The sequence below is a fragment of the Macaca nemestrina genome, chromosome 4 (genome assembly GCF_043159975.1).
Source record: "Macaca nemestrina isolate mMacNem1 chromosome 4, mMacNem.hap1, whole genome shotgun sequence".
Classification (NCBI taxonomy): Eukaryota; Metazoa; Chordata; class Mammalia; order Primates; family Cercopithecidae; genus Macaca; species Macaca nemestrina.
The window spans coordinates 101,168,444-101,184,381 of NC_092128.1; the positions used below are offsets into that span (position 1 = coordinate 101,168,444).

Consider the following 15,938-nt stretch of genomic DNA (forward strand, 5'->3'; position numbering starts at 1 on the left):
AACCTCCCTGCCCTCTTGACAAGAGAAGCAGGGCTCACACTTAACCTGCAGTGCACTCCCGCACAGCTGGTGGTGAGAAACGGAATGAGCTGATGACATGGGTACCCAAAGCCTACTGCAAGTCAGATAATGTTCAGTTCATCTTTTCCAGCCAAATTGAAAGGACACTTAATTAAACAGCCAGCTGATAGGTCATTTTGGTGGTAGACCACTGTGCAGTTTTGACTGTACATCTCAGCAGGAGGATAGAGAACTGACTGGCAGTGCCAGATCATCTCCTGAATTGAAAAGGCTTCTCAGCACAGCCCACTATAAACGGTTAAAAAGGAAAATAATTGATGCTGAGTCCCGATTTATTCTAGCAATAAATATTCACCTAGAGATTCATGAGCCATTAACTTCCTATCCATTTCATTAAGCTGTGTTTTCAATACATTTTCCTCTTTAGGTTTAACTAGTTACTTATAAAAACTTTAGGTATCTATGTTGTTTTAATCAGCGGTTTACTATATTTTATATCAAAAAATAATTGTAATAATTCAACCCAGAAGATTATTGTAAAAACCCTTGAACCTTTGGTCATAGAAAATGAAATATCTTAATTTTAATTCATACATATATTGTGTGGCAGAGAAGTATGACAAAGTGAGCAATAAAACACTTTGAGCCATAAAAGTAATGCATTAGTGTAAAATTCTATAGGGCCATGGAATGAAGCTACACATTAAAGAGGAAGGAAACAAAGTCACATTTCCTACAATTAAATCTGAGCTGGCCAGCCTCAGCAACATGATGAGACCCTGTCTCTACCAAAAAAATACAAAAATTAGCCCAGCATGGTGGTGCATGCCTATAGTCCCAGCTATTCGGGAGGCTGAGTTGGGAAGATCACCTGAGCCCGGGAAGCGGAGGTTGCAGTGAGCTGAGATCTTGCCACTGCACCCTAGCCTGGGTGACAGAGTGAGACCCTGTCTCAAAAAAAAAAGGAAGAAGAAGAGCTGGGTCAGGTGTTTTTAAAATAGATGAGGGTGGGTGTTAAATCACTGTGGTGTTCAGAATTCATTTGATATATTTTAAAGTGTTGCAGCAGTTTTATTTAAAGATGTAAATATTTACAAAATGATAGAAATCACACCTTTGAAGGTTTTAAAGCTTAAGTAAAAAATACTACATGTCAACTTAAAAATGTGCAAGATGGAATACATGATTTTTCAAAATTTATTTTTGTAGGGGTACCTAGAGCATTGGTTCCTTTTAGAAGCAATGGCCTGATGCTTCTCCCTCCCTGACTCCTGTGGCTCCGCTGCAGGGACATAGGGACGGAAGCCAAGCCCGGAAGCTGCCCCGGTGGTCGACTGAGGGGCCTTGTCTACCCTTCCCACCAAATTCCAGAGCCTTGGCCTTTGGGACAGGCCCTGGCTTGCTGGATGAGCTGCACACCTCCTCCAGGCTGAACCAAACTGCCCTTGTTTGGGGGCTGGGGCCAGGTATCAGCCTGGTTGGAGTGATAAGGGACAGACCTGCCTGCAGGTGCTTTGACTATAAAGACTCCAAACCTACCAGAGGTCAGAGAGAGACAGAACTGGCCTGAGGCCAGGGCCCGAGTCCACTAAGGAAGATGGATGTGGCCCCTCAGACCCAGCCACAATCCTTGGCCCACACCACTCTTTGGATGCCTGGGTGACTTGACCTGAGGGGAGGCCATTTCCAAGAGGCATGGTTTATTTCACAGAGAGCAGAGATGTTTCTGAAGGGGAGGCTGGAGGGTGAAGGGCAATGGGGTGTGAGTTTCAATCACCGAAGACATAGTTGGTTTCCGCTATTCCCATCCCATGCCTCCATCCTCCACGCCTCTGCTCCTCGTTTTGCCCTGCACGATGCAACTGGTTGACCTAAGAATGTGGCTGCCCTGATGGCGTCTTCCTCGATTCCCTCATCTGTGGAATAGGCAGAGAAGGGGTCTCCCAAGAGAGGAAGCCAGGCCTGGAAGCCCGCATCCTTCATGGAGCCCCTGAGGCGGGAGGATGGCTGGGGAGGGGACAGAGGAACAAAGGTGGGGCACAAGTGAGCCTCTCTAGGTGACAGCGCCTGGGATAAGGCAGCCAAACTGATCCTTTGCTCCAGTTGGCATACCCCACCCAGCTGCAGGGGCACCACCGAGTGTGGAGGCCAAGGGCTGGCGCAGGGCCACACCGTCACCTGACTGCTGGCACCGTAAGTAGAGCAGGGGAGCCCCGTGTCTGCCACTATAAATAGCTGTGTGTGTTGGACAGGCCCTTCTCTGCTCTGGGCCTCAGTTCCCTCTCTACAGTGAGGCTCTGGCCAGAGAGGCTGGGATGGGCAAATGCCTGCAGACATTTGACCGGCTCTTCTCAGGGGGTCCTGTGAATTCCCTCTGCTCCCTCTCGCACTGAACCTGGCGGCCCCCACTGGTCCCTGTCCCTTGGAGTCCCCCTTGGCTGCCGCACCCCTTCTTTCCTGCCAAGCTGGAGAGCTGGTCTCTCCCCTCCCATTTCCTGCCCCACCAGAGCCTGCCCAGTAAGGAGAACCCAGAGGAAGAAAGTGAAGGACGGGGGAACTGCGTAGGTGGGCGACCGAGGGGTCACACGGCGGCCGTCTGCTTGATGCTGTGGAAGCTGATCCGTGTGGGTGATGTAGGGATGGACATGGCCCGGGCCACGGGGACTCGAAGGGAGTGATGGTCCTGCCAGCGGTGCCACCTCTTCCTCACAGCCGAGCGCACCTGTGGAGAAGGCAGAGGCTCAGCCGGCTCCCAGGGACCAACCCTGGGCTTCTGGGACAGTTTCCTTCCATGCTCTCTGCTCTCATGGGTCGACTGCCACCCTCATGCCAAGGAATTGTCTGCTTCCAAAACCGAGGTCCTTCTCTGACCCTGTTGCCTCTCTCCAGGGGCCCCTTCCTTATCCTTCTCCTGGAGAGGCCTGACGCCACACCTCCTTTAATCCACACTGTCCTCCCAGATCATCCAGTTTCCTCTGGACACACTGCCTTCCCTTCCCTGACTCACTCTTCCACCTCAAAATTAGCATCTTGGGACCAGAGAGCGCAGCTTGGAGACTTGGCCCCCTCAGCCTTCTTGGGCCCCTGCTCCTGCAGGGCATTGGTGGTGTGCGTCCAGCTCACACCTGGAGCGCCTCTTCCTCCCTCCCGGAGACCGTCCCCTCTGCAGCCCTCACCTTCTCTAGCTCCTGCTAGACTCCCCTGCCTGACTAACCATGGTGTTTAATGCCTGAAAAGGAAAGCTCTCTGTCCTGGTCATTTCTAAACTTGGCTGTACCCAGGGCCATTTAAGCTTCATTTGTTTGGCAATTGAAGAATTTTTCTAGAAATTGGATGGTGTCCCTCACATCCTAGCTTGTACATGGTTCGAACAGAATAAATGCTCCATAAACATCCTTTGTTTGTTTGCCTTACTGGCCCCCTCTCTTCTTCTCATCCAGATCACAGGACCCGCCTCTACTGATGGACTTTGCAAGTGGAATGTGCTTTCATCCACAGAGACACAGGTCTGCAGAGACACCTTGCCAGTGCCCTGCGCCAAGACAGGCAAGTGCATTCCTCTGGAGTGTTCAGAAGCTCCCGGGCCCCGGGGGCTGTGTTTCGTCTTTGCTGTATGTTCTCATTCACCCCAGCCCAGGTGCCAGTACGCTTCTCCCCTGCGTCAGCTGCACTGGGGCTCTGGGCCTCAAGGTTGGTGCCAAGCTTCACGGCCGCCTGACTCCCCAGAGCCTGCTCTCGCTGTGTGGGCTTTTCTGTGGCAGGTAGGGGGGAATGTGCTGGTCTCTCTTCTGCTCCCTGAGTCCATACAGACATGATTGCATGATACACATCTCTTTCTGGAAGCTTCCTCCTGTCACTGCCTTTGCTCTGGCTTCTCTCTTCCATGAGGCCCTGCGGCCTGGGATTCCCTGCTCATCCAGCTCTCTGAGTGCATGTGTGGAGCACTGGCATGTTATTTCGGGGCTGCATAGTTGACCTTCTAAACTGGCTCCAGCCCCTGCAAGGAGGATTCCTGTTCCCCTAAAGCCAGGTGGTATCTCAAGCCTTCCCCTCCCTGGGACTCCTGCAAGGCTGGAGTGGGATCTGAGGACCTGGATATCCCAGGCGCCCCCGCAGACCTGGCCTCATACCTCTCCATTGAAGAAGCAGTAGAAGACAGACACGAAGAAACCCTGGAGAGGAAGGAAAGAAGGGAGTGATCAGTGACCTGCCTGCAGAACTGCTCTGCCTGGAGGGGTGGCATTGGGGACAGGATGGTGGGGGGAAGGCTCTGACCCAGGAACCCCTGGAGTCTGAGCTGGGTGGGGTCCTAGCCTTCCACGGTCCGCTGTGAGTGAGCAGTGGTCACAGGCCTGGAGCCAGGCAGACTCCAGTCTCCTCAATATCATGTGACCTGTCCCAGGGCATTTGGCCGGGCTGCCTGCATCCTCAGAACAGGTGCTGGGACAGTAGGTGCAGGCTGGTAGGACCCAGATGTAGGCTGCGTGGGGATGACGGGCCAGGCTCAGGCTGAGCGTGTACAGGCTTCTAACTCTGTGGATGTAACTGAGCCACGGATGTGCCAGTCCCGTGGGACCATCTTAATGAGGGCATGGCTGCCAGAGCAGCCTCAGGAAAGCTCACTGTGGGGGCCCCATCTGGTCATGGGCCCCACCTGGAACGACTGCAGAAAGGAGTTGAAATAGATGAACACGATCTGCGACAGGTCGTCCTCCCCGGGATTGACAAAGAAGAGCATGTAGGTGATGCCCAGGAGGGGCAGGAGCACCAGGGTGGCCTTCACCGCCTTCCTGGGGGCAAGAGGTGGACACAGGTCTGAGCCCATGTGGCAGACAGGGCCTCACCCGGTGGGATGGCAGGAGACACTGTGGCTGTGTTTCTTCCGGGAGCTTGAGTGAGCTCCCTGGGTGAGGCCTGGAGCAGAGGGCTCTGCCATGAAGCAGGGGGACAGCCCGATGACCTCATCCTCTCCCCACTGCGGGGTCAAGGCACCCCCTCACATACCTGTACTGGATTGTCTCGGATGTGGTGGACGCGCGTAACTTTGTCATTAGGATCCTGACGATGTTGAACAGAAATATGAAATTGATCTGGAGGGAGGGCGGGCATGGGAAAGAGGGAAAAGCAAGGAGCACGTGTTTGAGATGAGCTGAGAGGCAGCCCCCTTCCCTGCAGCCCCCTGGAAACCCACGTCCCATGTACACACCTATCCTACCTGTCCCCCTAGCACCTGCCAGCATCCCAAGGCCTGTGCTCCTCCCTCACCAGGATGGGGAGACAGCCCATTTTCCAGGGCCTGCGTCTCCAGCTCGGGCTTGAGGAGGAAAGGCGGCAGCCTCTGTGGGTCGTGACCGAGAGCACGGGACGTGCCCTCTGAGGCTCAGAAAGCCCCAACCCTCTCCCCCGCATAGGGACCCTACGGAAGCCCCTTCCTGTCTCTGTTCCTACTTGTTGACTGAGGGGCTCTCCAAGTCCCTTGCACTGTCACTGGCTCTAGGTGGGCCTGAGGTCCTTCTGACTGAGCACAGCACTGCCCTGGTGGGGCAGACAAGGCCAGATGGAGGGATTAAGAACTCAGTTGCTGAATGAGTGATTAATCTGCCAGCATCCCCCTGTGCCCAGGAACTCCAGAGTCTTCGTAGGCACCCTAGACAGGGAAGATGGATGGGCTGCAGGGCTGGCTCTGAGGCCCCAGGAAGGGCCTCATTTATCTTCATTCTGAGTTTTCCCTTAGCACCAGAGCCTCCCCACCCAGCCCCTGGACCTGGAACTGGCCTGTGTGGCTCCCCAGTCGCTCCCTGCTGGGTGTGGGTCCCCGTGGGCCTGCGAGTGTCTGTTCATCTGTGTCAGCTGTGACTGTGACTGTGTTGTCCCCTGGGAGCTGCGATGTGGGTCTGTGGGTCTATCCTTTAAGCCCTTGTGCAAGTGGGTTTGCCTCACAGAGCGTGTGCATGCGTGAGCGTGGATCTGGGGCCCAGGCACATCTGTGTTTCTTTTCACCTGCCTCCGAGCGTAGGTAGGCAGGCAAGGGAGTGTGTGTCGGCCTGACACAGTGGAGCTGTTTCCTGACAAAGTGCTCATGGGCCAGAAGGAGACACATGTTAGTCCACGGGTGTCTGCTGGCTCGTGTGTGCACACCCACTCACACACACACACACCCCCCTCTGAGGATCTGTCTAGAAAATCCATTGGTTCTTAAGCTTGGGCTGGGCCCTTCTAACCCTCCCAAGTTCTGAATCCTGGCTGGGAGAGGAGGGACACAGGATCCAGGCAGATATCCTGAAACTGTCAACCCTGTAGCCTCTGGATGCTCCCCACAAGCTTTCGGGTAGCCCTAGGGGCAGGGAGAGCTCACACCCCACCTCAGCTACTGTCTGCTGCTCTCTTACCACATAGTGGTATGGCCTGGGGGGTCCAAGGGAAGGCTGGGGTGGAAAGCCTTCAGCAGGGCTGCCATGACCTGATACCCCCAGCTTTCTCCTAAGGCTCACCTAATTTCCAGCTCCTGGGTCTCCAGCATATTCCCCTGGATCATGAGACACAAGTCACCTTAACATATAAGTGAATCCTAATTTTCTCATACAAGTAATGCAAAGTATTTGACCTTTTCTGATTCTTCCTGACTTCCCTGAGAGTAGAAACTGTTGGAATCAAAACATACTCTCGTTTCTGCCACATTTTCTTGAATTTAGTATTAATCTTTGGACATCCATCAACCCACTAATCAGTTCAATTATCCACCCATTTTTATTCATCCATCCATCCATCCATCCACTTACCTACCAACCAATTCATTCAATTACCCACCTACTTTTATCCAACCATCCATCCATCCATCCGTCCGTCCATCCATCCGTCCGTCCATCCATCCATCCATCCATCCATCCATCCATCCATCCATCCATCCATCCATCCATCTATCCATCGTTCCTTCCTTCCTTCCTTCCATCCATCCACCTAGCCAACAACCAATTCATTCAATTATCCACCTACTCTTTTATCTATCCATCCACGCACCCATCCATCTTCCCATTCATCCACCTACCCAATAACCAATCCATTCAGTTATCCATCTACTGTTTTATCTGCCCATCCACTGGCCCATCCATCTATCCATCCATCTACCTAGCAACAAATTTATTCAATTGTCCAACCACTATTTTACCCATCTACCCATCCATCTATTCAGTAAACAAGTGGTTCTTGAGCACCTCTTGGCTATAGGGCCCTGTTTCTTGTGCTGAGGCAAGGTCAGGGACAGGGTCGAGTGTGGAGCATCTGGGAGACAAGGCCTTGTCCCCATCCTTACACTTGGCAGGCATTTAGTTATGTGGCCCCACTCATCTCAGCTTGGGTCTATGTAACCTGAAAATCCTTCTTTCCTTTGAGCCTGTTTCCCAGCCTCCCACTTCACACCACCACAGGCACCTTCCTCTCTCTCCAGGGAGCCTTCTGGTCACCTGCCCACACTGAGCTCTCCAACTTTCCATTCTTGAACTCCACCTCCCCCTAAAAACACACTCCAGTTCTTTAGTAAGAACTGTCTATTGTACCCTGCCCTTGTTCAGCCTGTTTCTGGTTTTATTTAATTGTTCATTCATTCAATGAATCAATGGACCACGTGTCAGCCTCTGAGCCAGGCATCAGCGATGGGGAAGTGGACAGGCAGTCGGAGCCCCTGCTTGCAGAGGGCTTGTGGCCTAGCTGGGGGCCTGGAGGGGTTGGGGTGGGGGAGATGACACCTTTCCTAAGGTGTCAGAAAGGCCTGGAGAAATGGAGGATGGGCTAAGAACTGAAGATAAGCTCCCCCCGCCCTGCCCACACATGAACTGAAGCACCAAGTCCTAGTCTCATGGCTCAAATTTTGACTGTTCCAGTTTGCAGTTGTGTGGCCTTGGGCAAGTTGCTTAACCTCATGAGTTCCTGCTGCCTTGTCTACCCACAAGGGGGCTAACCACAGAGCCTGCCTTAGAAGATTAGCACAATACTCACAGAGAGCACTAAGACCTCTGTCTGGCCTAGTGACTGCCAATCCTTTCCCATGACCCCAACAGTGATAACACCAGCAAGAAGTCAGGCTTCCTGCAAGCTCAACCACCTGATTCACTTCTCAGAACCAGAAATAAGTGAGTATCTCTTAGCAGCAGAAATGCAGCTGTGAACTGCTGGGGAGTGTAAGGATGGCAGGAACACCAAGCACGTGTCCAACCTTGAGGACAGCAGGCAGATGGTGGGGACAAAGCAGGAGACCTGTCTTTGAGCCTCAGCTGTGCTAGCTATTAGTGGTGACCTTGGGCAAGCCAATTCATCTCTCTCGGCTTCTTCATCTGTAAAATGGAGAGCATAACCCTACTTCTTTTAAGACTTGAGCGTGCAAGAGTTGGAAATAATGTAGAGCTTCTGGAAGGGCTCAGCTTGGAATCTGGAAGCCCCTGTTGATGCAAAGAGCTGGGCCCAAAGGAAAGAAGGAAAGGGCTTATGAGCACAGACGCCGGGGTGGAGCCAAAGAAGGGGTCTGGAAGGGAGCTGGGTCTTGACACTGAGCTCTTGCATTCCTCGCCTCCTTTTCTCTTGGCATTTCCTCACCACCTGTCCAACATCTTTACAGCTGGGGCTCACTCTCTGCCACCATTGGTCCCCCATCCAGGCCAGCCTTCCTTGGCTCCATCCTAAGCTCATCAAAAGCCTTATTCCTCCAGGATGGCCCTTGGCAGCTGGTTGGGAAGAAATGGATCTCATGGGGTTTCTGTTCACACTGAGGGGTGAGTGACTCACCGCAGCTGGGAGTCCAAGGACAATCCTACTAGCTGCTGACAAAACCTGGTTTCTGCCTCTGAAGTGAAACAAGCCCTGACAGTGGAATTTCCAGCAGTGGGTGAAAAAACTTCCTAGTCGTCATCAGTTCGCATATATCAAGGACACTCCAAAGATGGAGGTCAAATGAAACCCAAAGTCACAGAAAAAGGAGAGTAAGAAAATAAAAGAGATACATAATAATTGTCTCCAAGGTAGACAAAAGAAAGCCCCACCAGGCACCTTCTGTGTGCAGGAGGAGATGGCACTCTCGCTGAGTCTCCCAGAAGGAACTGTGGCCCTTTAAGGAAGCCGGTACATACAGGAGCCTGAAATTACTGAGCCTGAAATAAGTCTTACGTAAATGCCAATTTCTTACGGGGCTTTTATGTATGTCTTTCTTTCTTTCTTTCTTTCTCTCTCTCTCTCTTTTTTTTTTTTTTAAAGGTATGATATATAATGGGTTCCTTTTGCAGAATGCAGCCTCTACTTAAACTCTCCCTTAATTAAAGCTCTTTGTGGATTAAAGATGTGTGGCAATTATACCTTAGATGCAAATACATTTGGCAAAGGGCGGGGAGCTGGACAAGGAACAATTGCTCATTATGCTTCATCCCAGTATTCTCCACTCCAGGCTGGGGGCGGTGGGCTGGACCCAGAGAGGGTCGCTGGGTGCCGAGGGGAACGTAGGTCTGGAATGAACAGAAGTCCGCACACTCTTCTGTTGTCACCAGCTGCCTGCTCACCTGGCTGTCTCAGCATTGTACGGTGTCAGACCAGGAGGGCACAGGAAGTCTACCCATTAGATCCTTTCTCCTCCCAGAGAAAGAGCCCTGAGGTCACCAGTGTGGTGCGGGGCTGCGCCAGGGCATCGAGCGTGAGGAAGGGAAGGCTGGGTGGTGCTGGGGCATAGGGTGGCACAGACAGGGTATGGGGTGGCATATAGAGTTGGTGCGCAGGGCTACCCATGCCACATCTTTGCCACTGTCTCTGCCTGGGTGGACCCTCCGCTGTCCTCCTGTCACCCAGCCCCATCCCAGCCACCACTGAGGACCTACCAGGAGCACGAGAATGATAGGGCCTTGGTAGATGTAGTCCACCAGGTCACCGGGCTCCTTGCCAAACCAGCACCTGTGAAGATGGGGTGGCTTTAGGGGGCCTGCTGAGCTGGAACTGAGGGAATCCCCCAGACTTGGGCCCAGGGTCCTCCAGCTTTACCCTTCCTGAGACCTAGCCTCCAGGACTGACCCTTCCCAGAAAGCCCTGGTGGAAATACCAGCTCCACTGACCACCCTCACCCACCCAGGCTGTCTTTTGCTCTACACGGTGGGTCTAATCTCCCCAGCCAGACTGAGGACAGGCCATGGGTCTCTTGCTCCTCCTCTCTCGCCTGCCCCATTGCAGCCTGCTAGGCACAGGACTGGGCATGCAGGAGGCACAGGGAGAGCTGGGCTCCCCCTTGCTGGTCCACGGCCAATTGCGTTAGGCCACCTGTTCCCATATTGCTTGAAACCCGCTGTTCTGTGTGCCAGGCACTCACTCGGCCACACAAAGCAGCAGATGTGGAAGTGGAGTCTTCCTACCTCCAGCCTGGGATTTTGTGTGTTTGCGCCAACACTTGTTCACCCAGTGAAGGGAGCTGCTGTCTGCTGGCCTCACTGGCTGCCAGAGGCTTAGTTCATTCTCTGGGGATGCTGGTCAGGAGAAAGGCTTTAGGGTCTGGGTCGGCCAGCAACTACTGGACCACAGGGAGGGGCCATCAACTTTGGGGAATTCAGCCCTCTGAAATCTTGGAGGTCATCCAGTGCAGACCTGCCGCAGATAGGATTCTCCCTGTCTTCCACAGTTTCTGGTCTCTGCTTGGGCCCCTCCTTTGACAGGAAGCTCACCACCTACCAAGGCGGCCCTCTTCTTCTTGGGCAGCTTTTACTCTTACAAGCTCTTCCTAATGTTGAGTTCCTGGAACTCTGCCCCATTCTTGTCCCCACTCTGAGGACAGATCCCCTCTGCTCTCTCTAGGCTCTGAGACAGACCCCTCAGAGATTTGCATACAGGGTGATGTTCCCCAGTCCCCACTGCTCTCAGCTGGTGACACTCGACTTCCTGGCTGCTCCCTGGCTGACCCATGGCCAGAGTTGCTGTCATTTGGGCTGTGGCTCAGCATATCACAACCTGTGGCATAGGGAGAACCTCAGGATGGGACACTGCACCCAGGCACAGACTGGGACTTCAGGGAAAAAAAAAAAAAATCTCTGTTAAATGCTCATGGACTCGTTAAATGCTCATGGACAGCTCTGGATGTCATGTGCGGCCTTGGCCCCTTCCACATACCCCGGGCCAGAGCTGCCACATCCAAGTCTGAGGAGGTCTTACAAAGACCAAAGGGGGCGTGCGTGGCACGGAGGTGGGGTGCGGGGAGGGGCCGGGGAGACACTGCAAGGAACCATGATTCCTAACTTAATTCAGCAAAGTTCCTTGAGCCCTACTACGTGAGTACCTCTGAGTGCAGGGCTATTTTTTTCAATTTAGGGACAACAGGACAGTGAATCTGTCTAAGTGTGGCTACAACTCCTGCTCCACGGCTTGGCCAGAGCCCAAGGCTGACCTTTCCTAACACCCCACACCCTTCCCCATGAGCCCCCATGGCTGGCCCATTCACTTACTGTTCATTCTCATAGTAGAGCTTGCTGATGGCCCAGGCGATGATGATGGGACAGGGGATGCCTGAGAGAAGGACAGACTTGGGCTGCAGGGGACCGATGGACAGGAACCTTCTTGTAGGACATATCATGGTGGACCACAATGGGGCTGGGACCATGTTTTTACTCTTCCAACAGCAGGTTACCCAGAACCCCAGGGGTGCCCTGTCCCTCGACCCCTGGCCCATGCCCCCGCCCCTCTCTCCAAGCAGGGATGCGTGACTTTGTGATAGAGTAGAGCCAGCCAGTTTCTGAGCCAGAGACAAAGGCCTTGGACAGGTCCTTCCTGGCAGGGGGAGAAGAGCTATTTGAGGAATATCCTTTGGAGGGATCCTTTGCTTGTTCCTCACCAGCATGGAGGGAAGTAGCTGCATCCGCGGGACTGGGCTGGGGGTGGAGGGCAGGGCCGGGCTCTGGTCCTTGGACCCAAGACGAAGGGAAATGGCCTGGTGAGAAGTCCTCCCCCCCAACTAGGCCCTGCTGCCCCCGGGACCCTCACACCATCCGATGAAGAGGAAGAGCCACTTGCGCAGGCGCTCGGTGGAGTAGGTCATGACGATGGCCGTGTGCAGGTAGCAGCCTTCCACAAACATCCAGAAGAAGTTGGTCACCACGAAGTAGTTGAAGATGGTGGTGATGCAGCGGCACCAGACCTGTGTGCAGGGCACAGGCTGTCAGGAGGTTGCTCAGGGCCCAGGCAGGACATACACATCCCCAGGCAGGGCAACAAGACACAGGGCTTCCCAAAGGGGGTTTGTGAATATGCCATCAAATACCAGTGAACCTCACTCTGAAAAGCCTCATCCTTCTCCAGTGCTCTTTCACTCTTTCAGATTAAGTTAAGGTGCCATTCTCCACTGGGGCCAGTGTGCTTTTTTAACATCTCTCTAACTCTAATTTTTCTTTCTAGTAAAGAGAGGGAGAGTCTGGCTCTGAGCTTTCTGTAGACAGAGGCTGGAATTCAACCACCTTGTTGTATTTTCATTTTAGTTTTTTTGAGTCATTTTCAATCCATAGCAAGTCAGATCTGCTTCCTTTTAGGGATGGGATATGGAATTTCATTTAGAAAAAAATGAAAAAAAAAGTGAGTAAAGTGAGTCAAGGGTGTATGAAGTGGGGCTGCGGCCAAGGAGGGGATACTCCAAAGACTCTGGGTTTGGGAACTTCTGGACTTGGCACAATCATTACTGGCTCTGGAGGGAAACTTGCAAAGTACACGGCTCCTGGCAAGTCACTGCACCTCTCTGAACCTCAAAAAGTAACACTGCCTTCCAGGGTGGTTGAAGGAGACAGAGGATAACAAAGACAGGCACGAGGGTAGCTGTGTTGTGGCTGTGGTTGTGCCTGCTGTGGTTCCGTGCCTTCCCAGCAGAGGGGAATTTGTCCCTGTCCCTCTGAGCAAGGCTACCTTCCCCAAGCACAAAGGTTACCTTCCCAAAGGAAATAGGGAGGGGAAGCCCCCGCCCCTCTAGAGCCACACAGTGGGCCACAGCAGGGCCAGGATCTAGGCCTTGGGCTTCCACGCCAGAGCTCCTCTCAACAGACCCCCACCTGGTCATCTTCCCCACATGCTCATTCCCAGGGCACCCTGAGAGCCAAGGCTGGGACATGGGGAATGATGGAGCCAGCTCAAGGTCCGGGGACCTGTGTGTCAGGGGCTCTGCTTCTGGCTCTGACAGCCTCAGTTCTTAGATAACCCTCCTGTCCTGAGCTGCTGGCTGCTTCTGGGCTTCCCTGCCCAGTCCCCGTGGCTGTCTTCTGGGCTTCCCTGCACAGCCTCCTGTGGAGGTCTGTCTCCTTTTTTCCTGAGAAAGTCCTGCTGAGGTGGGAAGCTACTGAGCCCCTCCTCCCAACCCTACTTTTCCTCCATGGTTGATGATGTTCTATTAGCATAAGCCCACGTGGGAGCTAGAAGGCGCCCTCAACTTGAGTGAGCCTATTTGGTTCTGAGGCAAGGTTCTTTGTGGGACCATGTTAAGGATCACACCAGGCTGGTGTCTGCTAAGGCACAGGCCACCCAAAGGAAATGTACTGAGAAGTCTCTAATGGTGTACCACAGGGCTCTGCGATGGCCCAAAACTAGTCTATACTTTTACAATGGCTTGGATACAGTACACAGCAATGGACAGAAATCCAGGGTGGACAGTTAGCATGTGGGATAGCCCCTTATGTAGAGGTATCATCACTGCATGTGACCTTGGCTAGTCACTCAACCTCTGTGAGTCTCAGTTTCCATGTCTATGTAATGGGGAAAATGATCCCTGCTAGTCTCATTGGGATTCAGAGAAAGCTCAACAGAGGTTAGTTCTAGCCTCTTTTTCTCAAAGAGGTCTTTGAGGACATCTGAATCCACAAGATAAGAAGTGGACTAGGATAAATGTGTCTGGAGTCAGCTTTGTGAAGCTTCCAGCCTGGCAGCTTCCTGCTCCTCCCAGCCCAGCTCTGGTGGGACAATGGCTAGGGTGGAGGCGAGCTCAGGTATGGTTTTGCACCTGAGCCACAGCCCAGATGACAGCATTCTGGCCATGGGTCAGCCAAGGAGCAGCCAGAAAGTCAGGTGTCACCAGCTGAGAGTAGGGGGGACTGGTGAACATCAGTCTCTGTGTGCAAATCTCCAAGGGGTCTGTCTCAGAGCCTGGAGAGAGTACAGAGGATCTGTTCTCAGAGTGGGAGCAAGAATGGGGTAGAGTTGCAGAAGCTCAACATTAGGAAGAGCTTGTAAGAGTAAAAGCTGCCCAAGAAGAAGAGGGCTGCTTTGATAGGTAGTGAGTTTCCTGTCAAAGGAGGGGTCTAAGCAGACAGCAGACAGAGAGATGGGTGTCCCCAGAGCCCAGAGTCCCCCAGGTCTAGCCCCGAGTCTCCCCGAGCAGTGACCTCATTGCTCTCATGCACTTCATGGTCGATGAGCTGCAGCAGGAACCACATGACATTTCGCAGGATAAAGGTGGTGATGAGGTTCCAGTGAATCACATTCCGCAGACAGCGGATGCTCCTGTGGGAGGTGCAGGTCAGGGGTCAGCCGGGGTCAGGGGTCAACTGGGACTGGGTTCGCCCTGAGGCCAGGTAGAGACTCAGCCTAGGATGAGGGCAGGGCTGCACTAGGAGCCACTTCCCACCCACGGTGGCCACAGTGAGGCCTCTGAGTCCAGCTCCCACTCTGCACCCCACATGCCTGCTGGTGATCTATGCCCTGGCACCCCGCCCAAACCCCCCTTTCTCCACTGGCCCTTTTATCTCCTGGACCCCAGAATGGAGGTGAGAATGTCTGGGAGAGGTGAAGGGGGTACTGTAGGAGGAGGGAGAAGGAGAAAGCAAGGCGGAAGGGTGGACTCACCGCAGGGCCAGGAAAAGCAGGAAGGCAGCCACCAGGGCTGCCACAGATACGCAGTGGCCCAGGTAGTTGAGGACAAGGGCGACGCGGTAGTGCAGGTCGTACTTCCTCTGCTGGACAGACAGACATGGACAGGGCAGATGGGGGCATGGGCACGTGAGGGTGGGGCTGGGTACTCCAGCCATGGCCACCTCTGTGTCCTAACCTTGGGGGCAGAAGTGCTCCAGCTGTCGTTGCCATGCCTGGCTCTTAGAGTTCATTCCTGTTGGCCCTGGGTGGCTCTTGTTGTGATAAGTGGCTGTGGTCAGGCCTTCCAACATGCATTTATTTTAATTTTTTTAGAGATGGGGTATCAGTCTGTTGCTCAGGCTGGGATCCAGTGGCTATTCACAGGTGTAATCATAGTGCACTGCAGCCTTGATCTGCAAGCCTGAAGCAATCCTCCCACTTCAGCCGCTCAAGTAGCTGGGACTACAGACATATGCCACTGTGCCGGGCACCAACATGCATTTTTGGGGGCACATTTTGAGAGGTATGGGTACAGATTCTTTTTAAAAATTCTAGACTCTAGAATGCTTCTCCTGAGTTTAGTCTCAGCCCAGATCCCAGCTGGCTGAGTGACTGAGGGTGGGTTGATTTTTATCTCGGGACCTCAGTTTTGATGTCTGTACAATGGGGCCAACCTGCCATCCTACCTCAGAAGCAATGACCTATGGGAGGCCTGGGGTGGGGTGCATTGAGATTACTCTGCCCTGGAGACCACACGAGAGGGTGCACTGTCTATAGAGAATTTAGAAATTTTATTCAAACTGAATAAAAGTCAGTTGACTTTTAATTATCACCAAGTGTTGGCAATTTGAAACAAAGTCAGTGATGAAATACTCCTTCCTGCCAGGGAGAGCCACCCCTCCACCCTACCCACCCCCTGTGTTGATTCTCCACTGCTGGAGGGGCAGAAAGAGTGGAGGTGAGAACTGAGGGCTGGAGGCCTCCCTGCCCGTTGAGTGGCCTCCCTGCAGAACCTCTGTGGCTCACATTTTGCAGAATGACTTTCTCAGGGCGGGTGAATGTTTTTCCCTCTCAATTTGGACTTC

At 53.3% G+C, this 15,938-nt stretch overlaps 1 protein-coding gene across 4 annotated transcripts in view; it reads right to left on the reverse strand.

Moving 5' to 3' along the window:
• Positions 1-1,069: 1,069 nt before the first annotated feature.
• The window catches only part of LOC105475813 (corticotropin releasing hormone receptor 2), a 49,079-nt gene continuing 34,210 nt past the window's right edge, over positions 1,070-15,938 (reverse strand). The window contains exons 4-12 of one of the 4 annotated variants that reach the window (XM_011731329.2): positions 14,848-14,954; positions 14,388-14,505; positions 12,013-12,166; positions 11,478-11,538; positions 9,873-9,945; positions 5,026-5,111; positions 4,676-4,811; positions 4,152-4,193; positions 1,070-2,743 (exon numbers count right to left, since the gene is read on the reverse strand). In XM_011731329.2, coding sequence (XP_011729631.2) covers positions 2,603-2,743; positions 4,152-4,193; positions 4,676-4,811; positions 5,026-5,111; positions 9,873-9,945; positions 11,478-11,538; positions 12,013-12,166; positions 14,388-14,505; positions 14,848-14,954 — 918 coding nt within the window. In that variant the 3' untranslated portion in view covers positions 1,070-2,602. Of the gene's footprint in view, positions 2,744-4,151; positions 4,194-4,675; positions 4,812-5,025; positions 5,112-9,872; positions 9,946-11,477; positions 11,539-12,012; positions 12,167-14,387; positions 14,506-14,847; positions 14,958-15,938 lie in introns of all 4 variants that reach the window. The other 3 variants (XM_011731328.2, XM_024790913.2, XM_024790912.2) reach the window with 3 other exon arrangements.